This window comes from Labrus bergylta, chromosome 6 (genome assembly GCF_963930695.1).
Source record: "Labrus bergylta chromosome 6, fLabBer1.1, whole genome shotgun sequence".
Taxonomy (NCBI): domain Eukaryota; kingdom Metazoa; phylum Chordata; class Actinopteri; order Labriformes; family Labridae; genus Labrus; species Labrus bergylta.
In genome coordinates, this window is record NC_089200.1 from 23,505,468 (window position 1) to 23,524,627 (window position 19,160).

The window sequence follows — 19,160 nt, forward strand, 5'->3', positions numbered from 1 at the left end:
AAATAATATTTACAGTAATAAATTCTAAATTCTAATTCAAAATAGTGCAAAAATACACAAGTTATACAAGTTATAGAGCTTTGTTTCAAAATCAAGAGAGAATATATTTTTTTATTGTTTTATTTTGTTTTGTTCTATGTTTTTTGTATTACTTTATTTAGTTACAATGAGTGAAAACATAATTCAGTTCCCGATCCACATCCATACCAGTTGTGGCAGCAATGCACCGAGTGATAATAAAAAGAAGAAGACGCGAGATGGCGGTAATGAACCAGTCTGTTCCTACATTTTAACCTAAACGAAGAAGAAGAAATGAGTCTTGTGACCTGCTAGGAAGCAGTCGAAGCAGCTGAGCCGTGGTAGTAAGTGACTATTTTCTCTTTTTCTTAAAATTTACCTGCACAGTTTCAATCATTAATCTCTGTATCATCTCTGATGTCTTTAAACTAATGTAGCATGTTGTTTGTTTTAACGTGTTCTCCTGGGAAAAAAAACAAACATTGAAATGAAAGAAAAGTCATCTAAGGTGATGGATGTCGGAGCTTAACAAGTTATGGATCAATACTCTGAATACACTCTCCTCTGGAGACATTGTAACTACTTATTGCAGGGCTGTAACCAGGGTTTAGGAAAGAGTGAGGTCCAAAATGTTTTCTCTTAATATTGAAGGCATAAAGGGTCAGGCAGATTCATTCCCAAATGATGCCTTCAAATACAACCCAAGCTAAACACCCGAGTGACACAAACTCACACACATTTACTTCCTCTTTGTAAAGTGAATGATCCATGGATCATGTGCGGCCCAAACCATGACCGAGCAGAGTATACCATTACAAATGTGTGTTTAATAGTTGGCATCATGATAAGGGGGATCTCTCCCAGATAATGTTGAGCAGCTTACTTTTCTTTTCCTGCACTCAAGTCAGTTTTTATTCACCAGTTTGTGTCTTTTCTGCACAACTGTATGATTCTTATCTATTCCTTTTGTCCTTTTTGTGTCTTGTAATGATTACATTCATTGAATACATTTATAAACATATGGACTGGACAAGTTGTTTGTACTAGATTTCAGCCCTGCAAAGTTTCATTGGCCTATACAGGTAGCCTATATTGTAAATTATTGGATAGCCCCCTGAGATGAGCCATTTCGTTTTATATAATTTAGTATGACATTATTTTTGTTTTGTTTATGCACTTGCAAGAATAGAAAACAGAATAAAAACATTATCAAGTTGTGATTCATTTTCTGTGACACATGGTCAGACGTGATCTTATTATTTAGGCCTAGTTTTTCTGGGTTTGTGTTTTTGTTTGAAGGGGTCAGCACAGTTTCATTGACTATCGCACTTGCCTGAGAGAGAGAGCGCGAGACTAGGACGGACAGACAGAGAGTAAAAAAAAAAACTAGACAATTTGCATTTACCTGCGGAAAATGTGTGGGAATGCTGACCGCTGAAATGTTTTGCAAAACACTGCTGAATGAAGAAGAATCAGCAGAAACAGCTGAAGGAATAGTAGAAGATGAAGAAAAAGTAGATGTAGAAGAAGAGGAAAAAGTAAAAGAGTAGTAGTAGAAGATGAAAAAGTAGTAAAAGCAGGAGAACAAGAAGTAGAAAAAGAAAAGCAGTAAAAGCAGAAGAACAAGAAGTTAAAGAAGAAGTAGTAGAAGAAGAAGTATTAGTAGAAGATGAAGAAGCAGCAGTAGAACAAGTAGAAGATACTGCTTAAATGCAGTCAGACAATGAAAAAAAGGGGAAAACGAGTGCTCATTTCAAAGGGCTTAAATTAAGAGTTGGTGGCTAAATGTTGATTTTGTGAGCAAGAGGACAAATGGCCGAACGCGTTGATGTGATTTTTATGTCTGGGATCCAAGAAATGTGGAAACCACAGCGATTTAAAAAGTTAGTCCCAAGAGGTTTGGTCAGGGAAGTTTTTGGGAAGTTTACCATGACCCCAGATGGAGAGTTATCTGGACCACCTGCCGCTTTGAAGCTCACAGTGTAAAAACCTTTGCTCCGTTTGTCCTGAAAACTCAATGTGTGAGAGAGGACAAGTTTTCCTACATTTTGAGGGTAAATTTATTTGTGTGGAGTGAACATTGTGGGCAGTAGAGCAATTTGTTCGGGAGATTTTGAAACCATCTCAGAACTCTGTCCCACTCCAGCGATGATGTCACGCACTCTTGGCCCGAACATTCCACCACACACACACCCATTGAAAAAATGTGGAAGCAGTTCTAATGTCATGAAGAAGCTGAATAGTATGATTAGTATTATAATAATAATAATATGTCTAACATAATATAATAATAATAAAATAATATAATATGTCTAATATAATAATAATAAAATAATATAATATGTCTAATATAATAATAATGAAATAATATAATATGTCTAATATAATATGTCTAATATAATAATAATAAAATAATGTATGTCTAATATAATATAATAATAATAATATAATATTTCTATTATAATATAATAATAAAATAATATAATATGTCTAATATAATATAATAATATAATATGTCTAATATAATATAATATAATTTGTATAATATGTATAATATAATATAATGTCTAATATAATGTAATAATAATAATAATATAATATGTCTATTATAATATAATATTTCTAATATAATAATAATAGTATGATAGTTGAATGGTGGAAGTAGCACAAACGTTTTAAGAGTAGAAGAGGGCCAAAAAATGTACAGAAGTAGAGGAATAATAATAATAATCATAAAGAATTGGATAACAATAGTGTGAATGCTGTATTACAGCATTCACACTAATAATCTTTAAAAATGAATTAATGAGAGTGAAGCTTTTTATTTTTCCTAACTGATATTTCGGGGGTTGCTTGCGACACAACAATAACCTTTACCGTTTTAAAAAGGTTTCCCTTCGTCCTGTATCACAACACGTGAGTCTACTGTCGGGAGATGTAACTACGCAACAAAATCAAGAGAAAGCACATCACATCGGCTGCAGGCAACTGCAAAACGGCATAATTCATTGAACAGCATCCAACAACACTCTCTCTCTGCTCACTTTAAAAGAAACTGTCATACAGCTCAGCTGACGAGTCAAAAGTAATAGCCTATACAACTTATGACATCAAATATTTCACTTTGTTGCCATCCCTTTGAGCTTTATTTGCTTTAGTATTTAATCTGTAACCAGTTCCTTTTCTGTGTTTGAGTTCAGGGCTTAATGTGTTTCCCACATCGGGACCGACACCTGTTTGATTAGATCCAGCTTTTGTCACTATTGGAGCAATATTTACTGTTATCTGTTCTGAATTTTTATTTTATTTTTGCATACAACAGGAGATCTCTTGTTCCCTGCTTGTATGCCTTTTTTTTTTTTTAAAGAGATAGCGAGAGGTCAGATCGCGGTCAGTTCATGTACGTTTTGTAAACGTCAAGAGAGCTCAATTGATGCATTACTGTCTGCGATTTTGCCGAGGGATCAATGGCTGTTTTGTCCAAATAAACTGAAAAATATAAATAAAAAATCTGTTAACAAACGTGATGCTGTCCAAACTCCTCCGGCGTGACATGAATGCAATGTCTGCCCGTCCGTGTCGTCACCTTGCTCTTTTTATTATAAATTTTAAGCTGATCATAGGACAAGTGTGTGTGCATTTTCAGTGTGAGGTTTGTTGGCTGTTTAAGTTTGAAATATTCTAAAATCTGTATGAGCTGCTGTTATTAAAAAGTTTTATTAATAACAAGTCTCGAGGATTCAAATTAATTAACAATATAACCTACACAGGAATAAGAACACTAGGAATACTTAACATTATTTATTAGGTTCTAAATTCGAAAGAAAAAAACTTGATATTTTCCAAAAACGAAGCTCATAAATGATTAATCTTATTATGAAACTTTATTAATGTAAATAACTTTAAATGTAAAACGTGTTTCTAACAGATAGACTCCCTCTGCATCAGACTGTCATTCTCATCGTAATAAATTAAAAAGGGCAAACAGTGTGACTGATCATGAAAAGAAAACGATTATGAAGGAAACGATTATAATCTTTTCATTTGAACACTTCATATTAACAGACTATTTGTTTGACAGTGAATCAAAAAACAAGTTAGGTACTCCATTATATTAATTTTATAGAAGTTATGCTTTATATTTCATTGTTTCTCCATGTCAGACACTTTTTTATTCCCATCTCATCACAGACTCTTTACAAAGGACTAAATTATACAAAAGGTGTTCATAGTTATATGACTGCTTGTCTTTGTTTATGAAAAACTAGCCATTTGCAGTAATATAGAAAATTGAGGATGGATTCTGATGCATCGTGATATCGAATCAAATCGAATCGTTGGCTGGATAATCGTGATCGAATTGTGAGACCAGTGAAAGTGCACTGCTCTAGTAGACAAGATGGTCACTCAGCTGGAAAGTAACTGCGCATGTATGTGCGTCACCACTTGACACTCTGGGTAGTGATAATGCTTGTTCTAATGCATACAGCGCCCTCTGCTGGTGAGAGCCTGAGAGAGATCCTATACTAATAGTCACTTTATATGCTAATATCGACCGATATTATCGGCTGGCGGATTAATCAGTCAGGCTCTAGAAAATACCTACTTAGTGGTAGGGCTCCACGATATATTGTTTTGTACTCGCGGTTGTGATGCAATAGGCACAACATAGGACGTGCAATGTCAATCATGTGACTTGAAATATGTCATGCTGCCACTTTTTTGTTTTTTAATGCAGAACCAAAACTCGCCAATTTTCCTGGCTAATCAATTAAAGGCAGGGTTTTCCCTGACTGGAAATGACACTGAGATGGTACCTTTCTTACCGTGTGCACACACATGCACACTGTCTTAACCAAACACTTTTTAATAGCAATGCATTTTGGCTATTCCTATATTTATGTAACATTGTTGGCTTTAATGCCTTTATTTAGTTGGTGGATAGAGTAAGAAATCAGGAAAAGAGAGTGAGGACTGACACGTGGGAACAGAGCCACAGGTCAGACTTGAACCTGGGCTGCAGCTTGGAGGATTATAGCCGCTGTACACAGGGCGCAACCCAAGTGCTAGGTGTGATTCCCCACATTAAATTGCATCCTCTCAAATTAAGAACTGTTTTTGCACAACATTTGTGCAGAAACCACCTAGTAAGGCTAAATGCTAAGATTCTGTGTTTTCCCTGTGTCCTTCAGGTGTACAGTATCCATCAGTGTGCGGAGATGTCAGGTCTGATTATGATAACGAGATGTCTGCCAGTTTACCTGATGCTCCTGTGGATGCTGACCAACATCTCTGGTGAATTGACTGCTATTCCTTTTGACCCTGATTCATCAGCTCCTCTGAGTTGACATGGTCAAAACAGTTGGTTTGATTTGTTAATTTAAGCATTGCTGTTAACCTGATAATTAGTTTCACCCCCAAATGATAAAACAAGATGTAAAGGTTTTATAAATGTTAGATCTGTTCAGTTACAGGTGAGTTTGTTACCTTTTTTAAGGAATGGGTTGATGGAAAAGTGTTGATAACATATGATTTTGAATCTTCCTCGGGATCAATAAAGTAACTAACTATCTATGTAGAATATGTTTGGCATGTGATATTGAGGCAATTTGAAGATGGCTGTCACTGAGGTCAAATGCACTTAATCCCATATTATATCAGCATTAAACAATCCAGATAGCAGTTAACATTATGGAAAAATTAAAGGCTTAGTGTTGGCTAATAAATGATTTCATGTTTAGCATCACCTGAAAGATTTGATTCCCATTACTGGCACAACTTGCATGAAATGAGAATTTAAACAAAGCCAAGTTTCTCGAAGTCTGGCTAAATCTGTCAGTATACTCTTGGGTGTAAACACAAACCACCTCAAACTGACCAGGGCGTTCTAGCTAAGCTTCGCTGTTCATTGATTCAGACGTCACAGCATACATTGGTTGAGTAAAGCTGGGAATTAAACAAGACAAAGGTATCAGCATGGCGAGTGCTAGAGAGAACCAGGCACTTTTGGACAGACCATGGGACAGAGTTTATATTTTGTAAGCTGAGGGAGGAAAATATATTACAGTACACAGATGGAATGAAAACAGTTTACCACTTGCTAACTTGTTTTTTGATTGCTAGGTATGTGCGGTAATAGATCAACCTTAAGAATGTCCAATAGTAACTAGCTGTAAGGGGGGCATATCGCCAATTGAGTAGAATATTTCTATCATTAAGTTTCTCCACCAGTGCTTTTTATACTGGGACAAAGACAGTCCTCTTTAGGTCAGAATGACCTAATGGAGCTATACCTGTAGCTCAACTTAATTGTGCATGTAAACATATTGTAAACATAGCCAAGGACACAGACTGTCCTTCTTTGAAAAACAAAATGTTGATTCAAACAAAACAGTTACTACCATACACAAAAGGTAACTGCTGTCCACTTGTATTTAATTTAACTAAAACAAGCTTTATGATATCCTCATCATGAATTGAAATCGCTGATTAATGATGCCAGCCTTTCTGGTTTGTTTTGATTTCTCTGTCCCCCCTCCAGAGTCCACACTGTATGTCTTCACTCCTACTGCGATTACACTGGAGGAAAACTCCCAGGCAAATATCACCATTACTTCCAGGTAAGCCTAGAAACACTGAAGACTCTTGAGTTATACAATTGTCACGCTTATTATAACACAATACCTAAAAAGAAGCGTCTCCACTGAATGCTCTGCTTCACTCTGGTTAGTATTTAGAAGAGGGACAGAATTTGAGGTTTTGGCAAATTGCAACTTGAGTATTGTAGCATTTTCCTATTATTATTATTATTATTATTATTATTATTATTATTATTATTATTATTAGCCATTTTTGCTAACACTTTATATTAAGGTGCTTGTAATAAGCTGCAATTAATAGGTAATAAGTCACTTATAAGACCTTATTAGATTCTTATTAACACAAATACGTTCATATAAGTGTTAATAGAGGTGCTATTGACATGAATAAGACTTTATTGGGTTCATATTAATGCCTTATAAAGATTATTAAATACTTTATTATGCACTTATTAACAGTTCAGTGGGGTCAGGGTCCACATGAGTAAATTATTTAAAAAATCATTGATGTAGAACTTTTCATATTTCACAAATTTCAAGTGAACACAGAAACAAAAAGGAAGTTTATTAAACTTCACTCAAACAGTTATTGGAAAAAAAATGCTCTTACAAATATCAGTATTATCTTTAACGTTAACAGGAAACCACATTAAGAAAACATTTGGTGTGTCATAGCTACCAACATATCTGATCAAAGTCAGGGGAAAATGTAGTTGTATTTAACCCTCGTTACAGTAAATAAAGTGTTGAAGGTGGACAAATATCAGAAGACGAGGACAGCTGGAGCCCAGGGTCTGAATACCAGTCTAGAGGCGCACACAGGAATACATTTTCAAACTCTGTATGTAAGGAACACAAATACTGCAGCTGCAATATATGTGTTCCTTACATACAAAGGTATGTCAGATTAAAAAGATACACACCCCGACGAAAACGACTGGCCTCAGGCCGTGTTCACACCTGACTTATTTTTTTCAACTGCCAGCGCCTTTTTTACATACAACCCTGGAAAAGGGAAAGAGGATGACGCCTTTTGAAAAAGTGCTGTGTCCGACATCTTTTTCAGTTGAATTGTTTTAACGTTTCAGAAAAGTTCTGTGTGACATCAACCACCTTTCTAACAGCTGACCAATCAGAACGAGTCGAGTAGGTGCACCTGTACCTTCCCTAGTAACCTACGTCCCTAGTTACCGGTGCCCAAAAAGACCCTCACCACGATGGATAACGTGAAAGTACCGGTTGAACAGCTTGTGATTGCCGTTTCACACTACACCGAGTTATATGACATGAGTCACAAACGATACAGCAACATATAAAGGAGTCCATCAGGGAACAGATCGGTAGATCTTTGGGTACAGTGGAGCTCGTGGATCAGTTTGCAGAACGCTCCTTGCGACTCACTATTGAAGAGGATGTCATGCACCCATAAACGGCACATTGGTTGTTCAGGGGCATCCTCCTCCTCAAAGCCAATGCAAATAATTTCACTTTATTCGACATTTTAGAAAGCTATCTGGTAGATGATAACGGTTGTGGCGTAGGATAGATCCCATTGTTAAGATTACAGAACACTCAACGCTCAAAGGGCGCTGAGGCAGCGCTTTCTTCTGAAAAAGTCAAATGTGAACACGGCCTTAGACACTTCAAATGTTTATTTTATGGTATTCAGACCCTGGGCTCCAGCTGTCCTACTCTTCTGCTGTTTGTCCACCTTCAACACTTTATTTACAGTAACGAGGGTTAAATACAACTACACTTTCCCTTGACTTTGATCAGATAAGATAATCCTTTATTTATCCCACAACTGGGAAATTTACAGTGTTACAGCAGCAAAGAGCAAAGATTGCAAACAAAAAGTGAACACAGGACACAATTTAAATAAAAAAAGAAAAATTGAAAATGTACAAAAGAAATAGATCAGCTGAGAGCTGCAGTTTTAACAAAAATGTAGTCAGAATATTCAGTGTAACACAGACAGACATGCACACAGTGCACATAAAGTAACATGTTATTGCACAAGATCAGATATGTTGGTAGCTATGACACACCAAATGTTTTCATAATGTTGTTTCCTGTTAACATTAAAGATAATACTGATATTTGTAATAGCATTATTTTCAAAAACTGTTTGAGTGGAAGTTTAATAAACTTCCTTTTTGTTTCTGTGTTCACTTGAAATTTGTGAAATATGAAAAGTTCTACATCAATGATTTTTTAAATCATTTACTCATGTGGACCCTGATCCACTGAACTGTTAATAAGTGCATAATAAAGTGTTTAATAATCTTTATAAGGCATTAATATGAACCTAATAATAGTTTCTTTGTGATAATTAATATCTTACAAGACTATTATAAATTAATTTATAGTTTAATTAACATTTTCTAAGTCTTATTAATGTTAATAAACATCTTATTCATGTTTATTATGGTATATAAACTGTTAATAAGTGTCTAATTAGAGTCTATAAGTGTCTAATAATTCATATTAAATGTGTTAATTATGCCTCTATGTACACTTACAGACTTATTTGTGTTAATAAGACTCTAATAAGGTCTTATAAGTGACTTATTATCTATCAAGTCATGCTTATTTCAAGCACCTTAAATGTTTAAAAACTTTAAAATGATTGTTTTCTACAGACAACAGCTTAATTGAAATATCAGTTAATAACCACGTTGTAATTATGATGTATGACAGTCACTGGTTCTCAACCTTTTTCTTAGGCAGCATTTTTTATTTTTTCCTTCTTTGGAACATCAGGACATTTACTTTAGGAGCATTTTAATAAATGTTTTGTCATCTTATCTGTCATAATGCATGAAGACATCAGTACAACCTCTAGCCAAGCTCTTTGTTTAACCTTACCAGCTGATTCGTTGTAGCTAGTTTGTGTTAATTGAGTGTTAATGGACAGATTTAAATGCATGGGAAAGAAACTGTATTCTGTTTTTATTGGACTGGTTGTGCATGTCTTTTGATATGATAAGTACTACCAAACTCTTCTTGTCGGTGGAAACAGGGAAACTTGTCTGCCCTAGCGTTGTAACAGCTTTCAGAGTTAATGTTTTTTTGACTTGTTTTTTCTGTCTTTCCCCAGTCTCCCTGTCAAGCAGTCAGCTGTGATTGAGTTTAATGTAACCTACAGCTCCAAAAGGAACTACTCATCTATAATCACACTGCCTGGGCAGGTAACACATGAAACAAAAATAAAAAAGCTCAAGTCATTCTTCTTCATACTTATTCCATACTTCTACCACTCCTTTTATAAAACATCTTAATTAAATTATCTTTTTTTTAAATTTAGGTTTTGCTTCCAGCAGACACAACCTCAGTCACCTTCAATGTGACTGCCCATGATGTGGGTCAGGTGACTACACACCTGCAGAGCAACAACACAGACCTGGACAGGTGGGTTTAGGCCCAAAGGATGAACTCATATTAAAATGTACTTCACTTCTCTAAGGGCCAGAGACTGTTTTCAGAGTAAGATACAGCACTGTAAACTAGGATTATCAAGCACCAAATCATATTGATTCTTTACACAACGATACTTTATTTGTCCAAAGTCAATAACGTCCCTGATGTGTTGTTATTGTGTTTCTGCATTATAGTTCTGCATACTTTCTCTATTTGTATAATATTATAATAATAGTATAATAGTAGTGTATGTAAAGCTGATGTGTAGTTTTTTATGACATAATAGGGTGATGGAACTAACTTTATTTTTGTTTGAGCACTTGTAAAAATGTCATGAAAATATGCAGATTTTAACATATTCCACAATGAGATTGAATCTGTTGCAACATGGTGATGCAATGATGATATTCAATTAATGGAGGGGTTGAGACAATGTATTGAGACATCCACTGGATGGTGCAGGACAACATTTTCATGCTTCTCTAAGAAAGTTATTTTCGGGGGTCCTCCATTTAACTGTTATATTGGCAAAAATGTACACACGTTTATCCCCTCTGCTGAAATGAGAAAATGCATTTAAAGACATTTTATAATAATGATGGTGATTATACATTATGCTGGTACATCCCCTTTGTTAGAGTTGTGTTTAAAATGTGTCTCCCTCTTCTCCAGTTCATCCATCAGGATCCGCTTTATGGTTGTCCATAGCAACATTCTTTCTGTGGTCAGCCAGGTGATTGGCTGGATTTACTTTCTCGCCTGGTCCGTGTCCTTCTATCCACAGGCCTGGGAAAACTGGAGGAGGAAAAGGTAGATCTGTTTGTCCTCTTCTCTTATGTTCATTCATGCAGGTTTTGCTTTGGGGAACTTAATGGGATTGAATTTGAACATTATATTTGTTTTAATAGTTTCTCAAACCACTCACAGTTCAGAGTCCTTTCAGCTCAGGACCATGTTGTTGAAACATCAAAATCCCCAGGGGTCTTAATGAATATATATAAATATATTAGAGTATTATGGTCCTGGTGATCGTTGGAGGTTAAACAATTAAGCTGAAACACTTTTTATCTCGTCTGCTACTTATGTCTCTCCACTCCTGGTTTAACAGGGTTAGGCTCTAGAAGTCATATTGTATACAAGAGGAAAGTGAAATTCAAAGAGCAAAGAATGATATATTTAAGGCAGGCAGTGTGGAGCCAGCGTGCAATGATGCACGATACTACGCGATATATAATGCTCGTGTGCTGTTAGGACACGGTGTAATGTACCCTTTTATTTTGGTGGCCAATATCAGTGTGCACTGCTCTCTTCGTGTCAGGACTTGTCATGTGTTTATTCCCCCGGTTCTCCCTTTCTGCATCTTCTGTAGATAGTCACAATTCTAACCCTTCACAAGTTCGCTGTATACAGGAGCTTTACTGCCAGGTGACCGCTCGTTAATCTGTTAATCTTAATACTTATAGAATGTACTTGACTGTGGGCTGTCGATTCGATTTCGTGTCTTGGGGTTAAGATTCAATTCAGAAACTATTTTCGATTCAAAACGATTCTGGATTCATGATGAAACACACGCACTACACACTGAACACACACACACACACACACACACACACACACACACACACACACACACGCACTACACACTGAACACACACACACACACACACACACACACACACACACACACACACACACACACACTGCCCTTCCACGCCCTCAACATACAATGTTACAAAAGCCTGTCATTAGTTCCTGCTCACCTGTTTTGTCTTGTTTTTGCCCTCTTAGGCACCGTGTCCACCTAGCGTTTTGTTTTTCAACCCAGCATCTTTTTTCAGTTGTTTTCAATGAGTAGAGAGCAGAAAGTGGCCGCCCAGAGAAAAAGCACATCGGGGTCTTTTTACAAGTGCTACGAGCGCTCAAGTTTAAAATCTTTCAACTTTTCAGAAAGGCGCTGTTGAGGTCGACGTTGCTCTTTTCAAAATGTATGATATTCCCCGTAGTTTTGCCGCCTATAGATCGTGTCTTGTACCCACATCCTCTTTGCTCCGTGTCTGATCGGGTAAAACGATCTCAAATATAAAACATGCAGTAAAAAGTCATGGAGCAGTGTGGGTCAACAGTCTGTTGTCATAGAGACGGGATGGACGTGCAGCGCTTTTCTTCTCAGCGCACAAACGCTTCATGCAAACACTCCCAAGCACACAGCCAGCGCTTTTCTGCCCGGAAAAAACACCAAGTGGACACGGACACATAGTGTCTTTAAAATACATGTTTTCATTAAAATGCTAAGATTGCTCAACTTTAAGTCTTGAGAAATGAGGCAACGTTTACCAAAAAATTATTTAAAAACACTTCAGAAAAAGCTTTCCTCCTGTGGTACAAAAGTATTTTGGTGATGAAATGATCAGCTGTTATCAATTGTTAGGAAATTAAGTAGACCTACAATGATGTCCCTCTGATCATATGCTTTACTCTATATTCTCTTTGTTGGGTCTTTGGAGCATTATGTGATTAAAAAAGCAAATGAGAAACCTAAACTCAGTCAGACATCTTACAACCTGTTTGTTTTTAGTGTTGTAGGTCTCAACTTTGATTTCCTGGCTCTCAACCTGACTGGCTTCATCTCGTACAGTGTCTTCAATATAGGGATGTTCTGGATTCCTTATACCAAGGTAACTTAACCTTTTAAAGGAGCACTCCACGGTTATATACAGTCTAGTATAGAACTACAGAACTACTGGATCAAGTTAACCTGCACAATGTCAGACAAAAATGCCATGAGCAATAACATTGTTTAATATTGCGATAACCAGAGGTGGAAAGAGAACTCAAATTACCAGTTTAAAAATGTACTCAATTAAAAGTAAAAAGTTGCTTGTTTAAAATGTACTTTAAGTAAAAGTGGGTGGGGCTTTCACACTTGCTGAGTGCTGAGCAAGGCCGAGTGAGCTGATGTGAGAACACAGCAGGATATTCTCTGGATAATTCACCCCGAGCCAGTAGGAGGGGATGGTGATGTTTATATACTGTGACTGCTGCACGGTGTCTGCAGGCGACCACTATGATCTCCATGCATGTAATTAAACAGCTGCATTATGTTTTCTGTTCGTCAGTTTGTTGTTCTCCTCTCTTTTGTGGATGTTGTGATTCTGTTTAACTACACAAAGCATTGATATAAAGGCGAATATTCTCATTATAGCGTCGTGTAGCGGACAAAGCAACCAAGTCCGCTACTTTCTCATTGTTTTTTTACATCACGTCTTACCTCAGGAGACCCCCCGACCCCCCTCCTCTCTGACAGGGATAGCCTCCCGCTGTGAGGAGCATATGTGAACAGCCAGGTCAGGAGAATCTCTGGTGAAGTCCTCCTAAAATGATCTAGATATTATCCGGAGTGTTTATGTGAAAACGGCATCAGTTACTTGTTTTTTTAACGACGGGTCTCTCCCGTGTCGTGCAAAAAGGACAATAGGATAGTTGTTTTGAATTAAAGGTAAATCTTTACGAATGAAAGTCCAGTAACAAAATGAAACATGTCGACATAAGACATTTAAAACCATTTAGGAAGGCAGAATGTGTCATTTTAGTCGAGACCATCCCATAAAACATTTTCATACAATTGTGGATTCAGTCGACCATCCTTCTTTTCCTCACCAACAAACACCAAGAACGTTCAGACTCCAAATATATAAATCCAACCAGGTCAAGGTCATAAGTGTTGTGCCTTTCCCTAAATGGCCCAAAGAATCTGAGTATGAGGGACATTCGAATGTTTGAAGACAAAACTGCATTCACTGCACTTGTTATTCTTCTTCTATGGTGTTTATTGGCGGTTCACACTGCAGTTGTTTCTGGGGCGACTTTTTTCCAATCTTATTTTACTTTATTTACATTTTTTTTTACTCGGTAATGGAAGTGATTTAAAATGTAGCGAAGTACAATACTTAAAGCAAAACCTATTTAAGTAAAAGTACGGATTTTAAAAACTACTTAAAAAGTAGTACTCACAAAAAACGACTCTATTACAATTACGCTACTTTCCACCTCTGGCAATAACTATTTGAATTACCATAAATATAAAAAAATAAAGAGTGCATATTGGCTATAACCCACAGTTTCTGTTGATCTTCATGTTTTAAAGAAAACCTTTGTTTGGAACATCTAAATCCAAAAACCGTTTTTTTCTTCTCTCTACTAAATCGGCACTAATTAATGGTATAATAGCTGAAAGTCAGATTAAGCACAGCCGTACCTAGTGAGGGGTCAAAACCCCGACACTAAATTTTGTCTTTGAAAATAAGATTTGGCATTGAAAACAGAGCCTAAACATTAAAAAGAAACTTTTACAATTGTATTGTAAAAAGGTGTGTTGACACTGAGTATAGTTTAGGCACAGAAAAAGTTACACAGACATTGAAAATGATTCTTCTTTTGCAGTCTTTTGTGTTTGACAGTATCTATCTTCTGATGTTATAGTAACCCTAACCCTTTTTTAATTGCAGTAGATGACAGTTGTTTTTATTCTCACATTCCTGTCGCTAGATGGAGATGAGGGCTTGAGGGGAGGGAGCGAGGAGAGCGTGTATGCATCTGAAGGAAATGTTAACTATTTGAAAGTTTGGAAGAAGTGAAACAATTGTGATTTCTTCAAATCCTTAAATCTTTTTTAAAATCAAATGTAATGTCACTTCTTGCCTCAGGACCCTTTAGCTTTCTTAATTCAATTTTTGACTCAGTACATCAAAATGTAGTTCCAGATTGTTTCAGCATTTCTTTTTCATTATCAAAGGAAGAATGTGTGACATTTTGTGATCCAGTAGATGTCGCCCTGGAGAACCAGCATGAAACCAAAACAAACTGCTGTTAACACACTTAATCCTCCGCTCACGTTCACATGAAGGAGTTATCAAATTGGAATGCACAATAATTAAGCACTAAGCGCAAGCAGCGGACAAAATTGTCCTTGTCTCGCTTACCGGTATGTGACGTTCAAATAATCAGTGAGTACAGTATGTTGTTCTTCTTTTCTCTAGTCCCTCACTCTAACAACTTTTATACGCCGGCCGGTTGTCTCGTTGTAGACAGTCATGACTCAGAGAGTTAACTACTGAGGATTAACTGGATTTCTGCTGTATTTATGTGTAAAATGTCGCACAACTCGGGGTTTTGACAGTATATGGTTTCTGTTGTCTGTTTAACTGCTGTGTGCTTTTCCTGTAGGAAGAGTTTCTGAAGGAAAATCCCAATGGAATTAACCCTGTTGATGCCAACGACGTCTTCTTCAGTCTCCATGCTGTCCTGCTCTGTGTGATATACGCCATCCAGGCTGCTGTGTATGAGGTACTGTCTGCAGTCATGAGACGCTTGTGTAAAAATGGATGGTGAAATGATCATGTCATCTGTGTAGATTCTCAGTCAACCATGTTGTGGGGAATCAAAGCTTGATCAAAAAGACAACTGGACTTGTTGAAGAGCTTAAAGATGTTTCACCTCCAAAAAGGCTTCTTCTGTTGTTAACCGAGTGGTATGAATAAAACCCTCTGCTGTGTATTACTGATGGTGTGCATGCTGATGTTTGAGGCTAACAGAGGCTAACATTTTTAGCTCCATTTACCACAAAATTTAGAACTGAAGAAGCTTTTCTGAGAAGAGGTGCAACATCTTCAAGAACTTAGAGCAAGTCAAGTTGCCTTTTTGGAAGCTTTTATTTATAACCATGTTGTTGTGCTGTCCAGGTTGTATGAAATAAAAACTTTGAGAATAAAAAATGTTCTCAGTAGCAGGCAAAAATAATGTGTGATAAGAGCCCTATTTTCTGTGAAAAATATGAAAGTGATGTGTAGTAGTGATGTAAAGCTCAGTCACAACTTTATCCCTTATAGTACATACAATTTGATCTTTACATTTTTAAATCCATCTTTTTCTAATAAACTGGAGAACAATATTCTGTCATGTCGTTTTCTGGGAATTTGTAGAACAGCAATTTTTTAGAGCGGTTCAGTGTTTCAAGCACGTCATGCTTTGTCTTTATGTAATACTGTGTTGTCTCTCTTTTTAGAGGGGCAGTCAAAAGGTGTCCTGGACAGCCCTGTTGTTGTTGCTGATTGGCTGGACTTTTGCCTTAGTAAGCTTGTTTCTTGCCGTAGCCCAAAAGATCACCTGGTTGGAATATCTCTACTTTTTCTCCTACATTAAACTGGGAGTCACTCTGACCAAATATGTACCACAGGTAAGCTCGAATCATTCACACTTTGGGACCCTTTAAACCCATACTACAGATATTAAAAAGACAAATACATCTGATTGACTAGAGCTGTGACATTGTTTACAGATCAATATTTTCTTAAACTTTGTCATAAATATTAGAATTGTTAAAATATTCCATTTATGTGAATTTTGTATTTTTTAGACTGTATACTTTTTGAAATACAACAACCCTCCTGCAACGACCAATCAATGCAGTCAAATAGAAAATCAGACCAACTACAACCTTCAAAAGACCACAGATTTGACAGGACTCCCAAATATGGGCGGCTGTGGCTCAGTTGGTCGAGTTGGTCGTCTCTCAACCGGAAAGGTTTGGGGTTCGATCCCCAGCTCCTGCAGCAACATGTCCGATGTGTCCTTTGGCAAGACACTTCACCCTGAAGTGCTCCTAATGCTTTGTCGGCGTGTGTATGACTTGATTAGTTGCTTCTGATGGTCACTTTACACAGCAGCGTCTTCCATCAGTGTGTGAATGTGTAGGTGTGACCTGAGGTGTAACAGCGCTTTGAGTCATCAGAAGACTAGAAAATTAATATACAAGTCTCTTTACCATTTACCAGATAATAGGTAAATAACTGCTGCATAAACCCAAATTGAGATTTGATGTGGCAGCTCCTGCTGTCACATGACAAAGTGTCCTTTGGCAAGAAGACAATGAACCCCAATTTGCTCCCGCTGCCGTGTCAGCGACATGCGAATTTGCATGGATGGGATTGTTTAAAACTAACTAAATAATCTGCAATGTTATTATGTTATAAGTTATTATGCAGCAGATAATTATGTACACAGAGATCGCACCGATAGCGTGCATACTCTCTATTGTCGTGCACTGATTGGATGGAATACACATGTGACTTCACACGGACAACATTTTAAAAAACGTAAAAATATTTCATGGAAGGATCTAGGCCACGGGTGGGCAAGATAATTGGACAGATGTATCGTTGATGTTCTCTTTTTTTTTTTTCAGGCATTCATGAACTACAGAAGACAAAGTACTGAGGGGTGGAGTATTGGCAATGTGCTGCTGGACTTCACTGGTGGAGTCTTAAGCATTCTTCAGATGATCTTACAGTCTCACAACAATGGTAAATTGTTCACCTTGTACCTTCTAATACTATACGCTGTACTATGAGTATTAGTTGTTGTTTTAGAGTAGCATCAATTTTCATTTTAGTTTCTCTGATTACATTACTGGTCTCAGTCAGTTTTGGGACTTCAATGAATTTGGCTTCATGGCCTAAACTAATGTGACTGTAGACTACTGGTGGGGGGTTACTTACTTCCTAAGTACCTCATCTATAGGTAAAGGATGAAAGTACATATCCTGTATCCATATGTGCTTGCTTTCAATTTGTTTGTGTATATATGTGATGTATGTTGCAAAGCATTAGGTAGGACTAGTTTAACAAAACTATTATATATATTTTTATTGTACCTACCGTATCTCTGTCAGAGGTACCCACCGGATTCATCTTATTTAAAACCTTTGCACTTAAAATCCCATAACCAGCCTACACGATTATCATCAAGTCCTATAAATAAATCAATCAATCAATCAATCAATCAGTCAGTACGAGTTTTAACAAGTTCACCACTAAATCAAGCTGCCCTGTTTCAGAGGAAACCACACTGGCTCTAGCTTTACTTTATTTGTGAGTGAAACATTTAGCTCAGTTCCTTAGCAACATTTTTCCAATACCTGGATATTAATAAACATTGCCATGTGCATGGATAGTAGGTGACTACTTATTTTTTACACTTCACACATGGGAGAGATCTGGAGATTAATTTTCTTTAGAAATTGAGCCAAAAAAAGTTGCCATGTGGTATTTTTTGGTGTACTTGGGGTAATGTATGTGTCTCTCCACAGATGAGTGGACGCTGATATTTGGTGATCCTACAAAGTTTGGCCTTGGACTTTTCTCTGTGGTGTTTGACATCATCTTCATGACGCAGCACTACTGCCTCTACAGACAGCCACCACAGTACGAAGCTATTAGAGAGCAACAAGAAGACTGATGCTGACGCCATGCTGATTTGATGGACTGTCTTAAAACACAATCACAAGGGAGAACATGACTGATTTCTATCAGCCATCGTAAAATGAAAACAGCGACAACTGATTGAGGCTGTCACCATCAGGATATGCTGCTTTTCTCCAGAGCGGTTATATAATGTGTGCCTTTTTAATGTCTCCACTTCTGCACTTTATGTAATGAGAAAAAGTAAAACCACTTTTTATTAAATGGAATATCCCAGCTGTAATCAGAGCATTATTCATACATTAGCAAGCCTAAATCATATCCACATTTACCTCATTTTATTCCAAACTCTATTCCTCTACTTCCACAGCAACAGAGACAGATTATTCTCAGTTCTTTAATTCTTTGACTCTGCCACAGCTAAATGAGAAAAACCAACAATTTTTGGAAAGAATGTTCTCTGTTGCTGAGTTAGAGTACGCAATTAAGACATTCCCTAAAGGAAAATGCCCTGGACCAGATGGATTTGGTTCTGAGTTCTATCAAGCATTCCAGGAGATTTTAGCACCTTACTTACTTAGGATGATACATGATTCAATTGCAAAAAAAACGCTATCACCATCTTTATATGAGGCAAACATATGTTTGTTACTGAAAAGCGGGAAAGATCCCATTGATCCTGCCAATTACTGACCCATCTCTCTTCTAAATTCAGATCACAAAATATTAACAAAAGTATTAGCCACCAGATTAAATACATTTATAGCAACAATTATTCATCCAGACCAAATGGGCTTCATCCCAGGCAGGCTTTCTTTTTTTAATGTGTGTCGGGTGTTAGATGTTTTGTATTCTGACTTAGGTAAAG

General features: G+C 36.9%; 1 protein-coding gene across 1 annotated transcript; it reads left to right on the top strand.

Annotated features, from left to right (window-relative positions):
• The first annotated feature begins 223 nt into the window (after window positions 1-223).
• Window positions 224-18,575, top strand: ctns (cystinosin, lysosomal cystine transporter). Its single transcript, XM_020631883.3, has 11 exons — window positions 224-362; window positions 5,211-5,313; window positions 6,560-6,638; window positions 9,718-9,808; window positions 9,925-10,028; window positions 10,710-10,847; window positions 12,613-12,712; window positions 15,261-15,380; window positions 16,099-16,269; window positions 17,278-17,395; window positions 18,181-18,575. The coding sequence occupies exons 2-11, from the start codon at window positions 5,238-5,240 to the stop codon at window positions 18,327-18,329; spliced, it is 1,146 nt and encodes a 381-aa protein (XP_020487539.1). The 5' UTR covers window positions 224-362; window positions 5,211-5,237; the 3' UTR covers window positions 18,330-18,575.
• Window positions 18,576-19,160: the final 585 nt, after the last annotated feature.

What these genes read in the sequence shown, in the direction of transcription:
- ctns (XM_020631883.3), top strand. Translation starts at nt 5,238, where the DNA reads ATGTCAGGTCTGATTATGATAACGAGATGTCTGCCAGTTTACCTGATG. An exon ending in GAAAACTGGAGGAGGAAAAG is followed by an intron (nt 10,848 to 12,612) that starts GTAGATCTGTTT and finishes GTTTGTTTTTAG; the next exon opens with TGTTGTAGGTCTCAACTTTG. An exon ending in TCCAGGCTGCTGTGTATGAG is followed by an intron (nt 15,381 to 16,098) that starts GTACTGTCTGCA and finishes CTCTCTTTTTAG; the next exon opens with AGGGGCAGTCAAAAGGTGTC.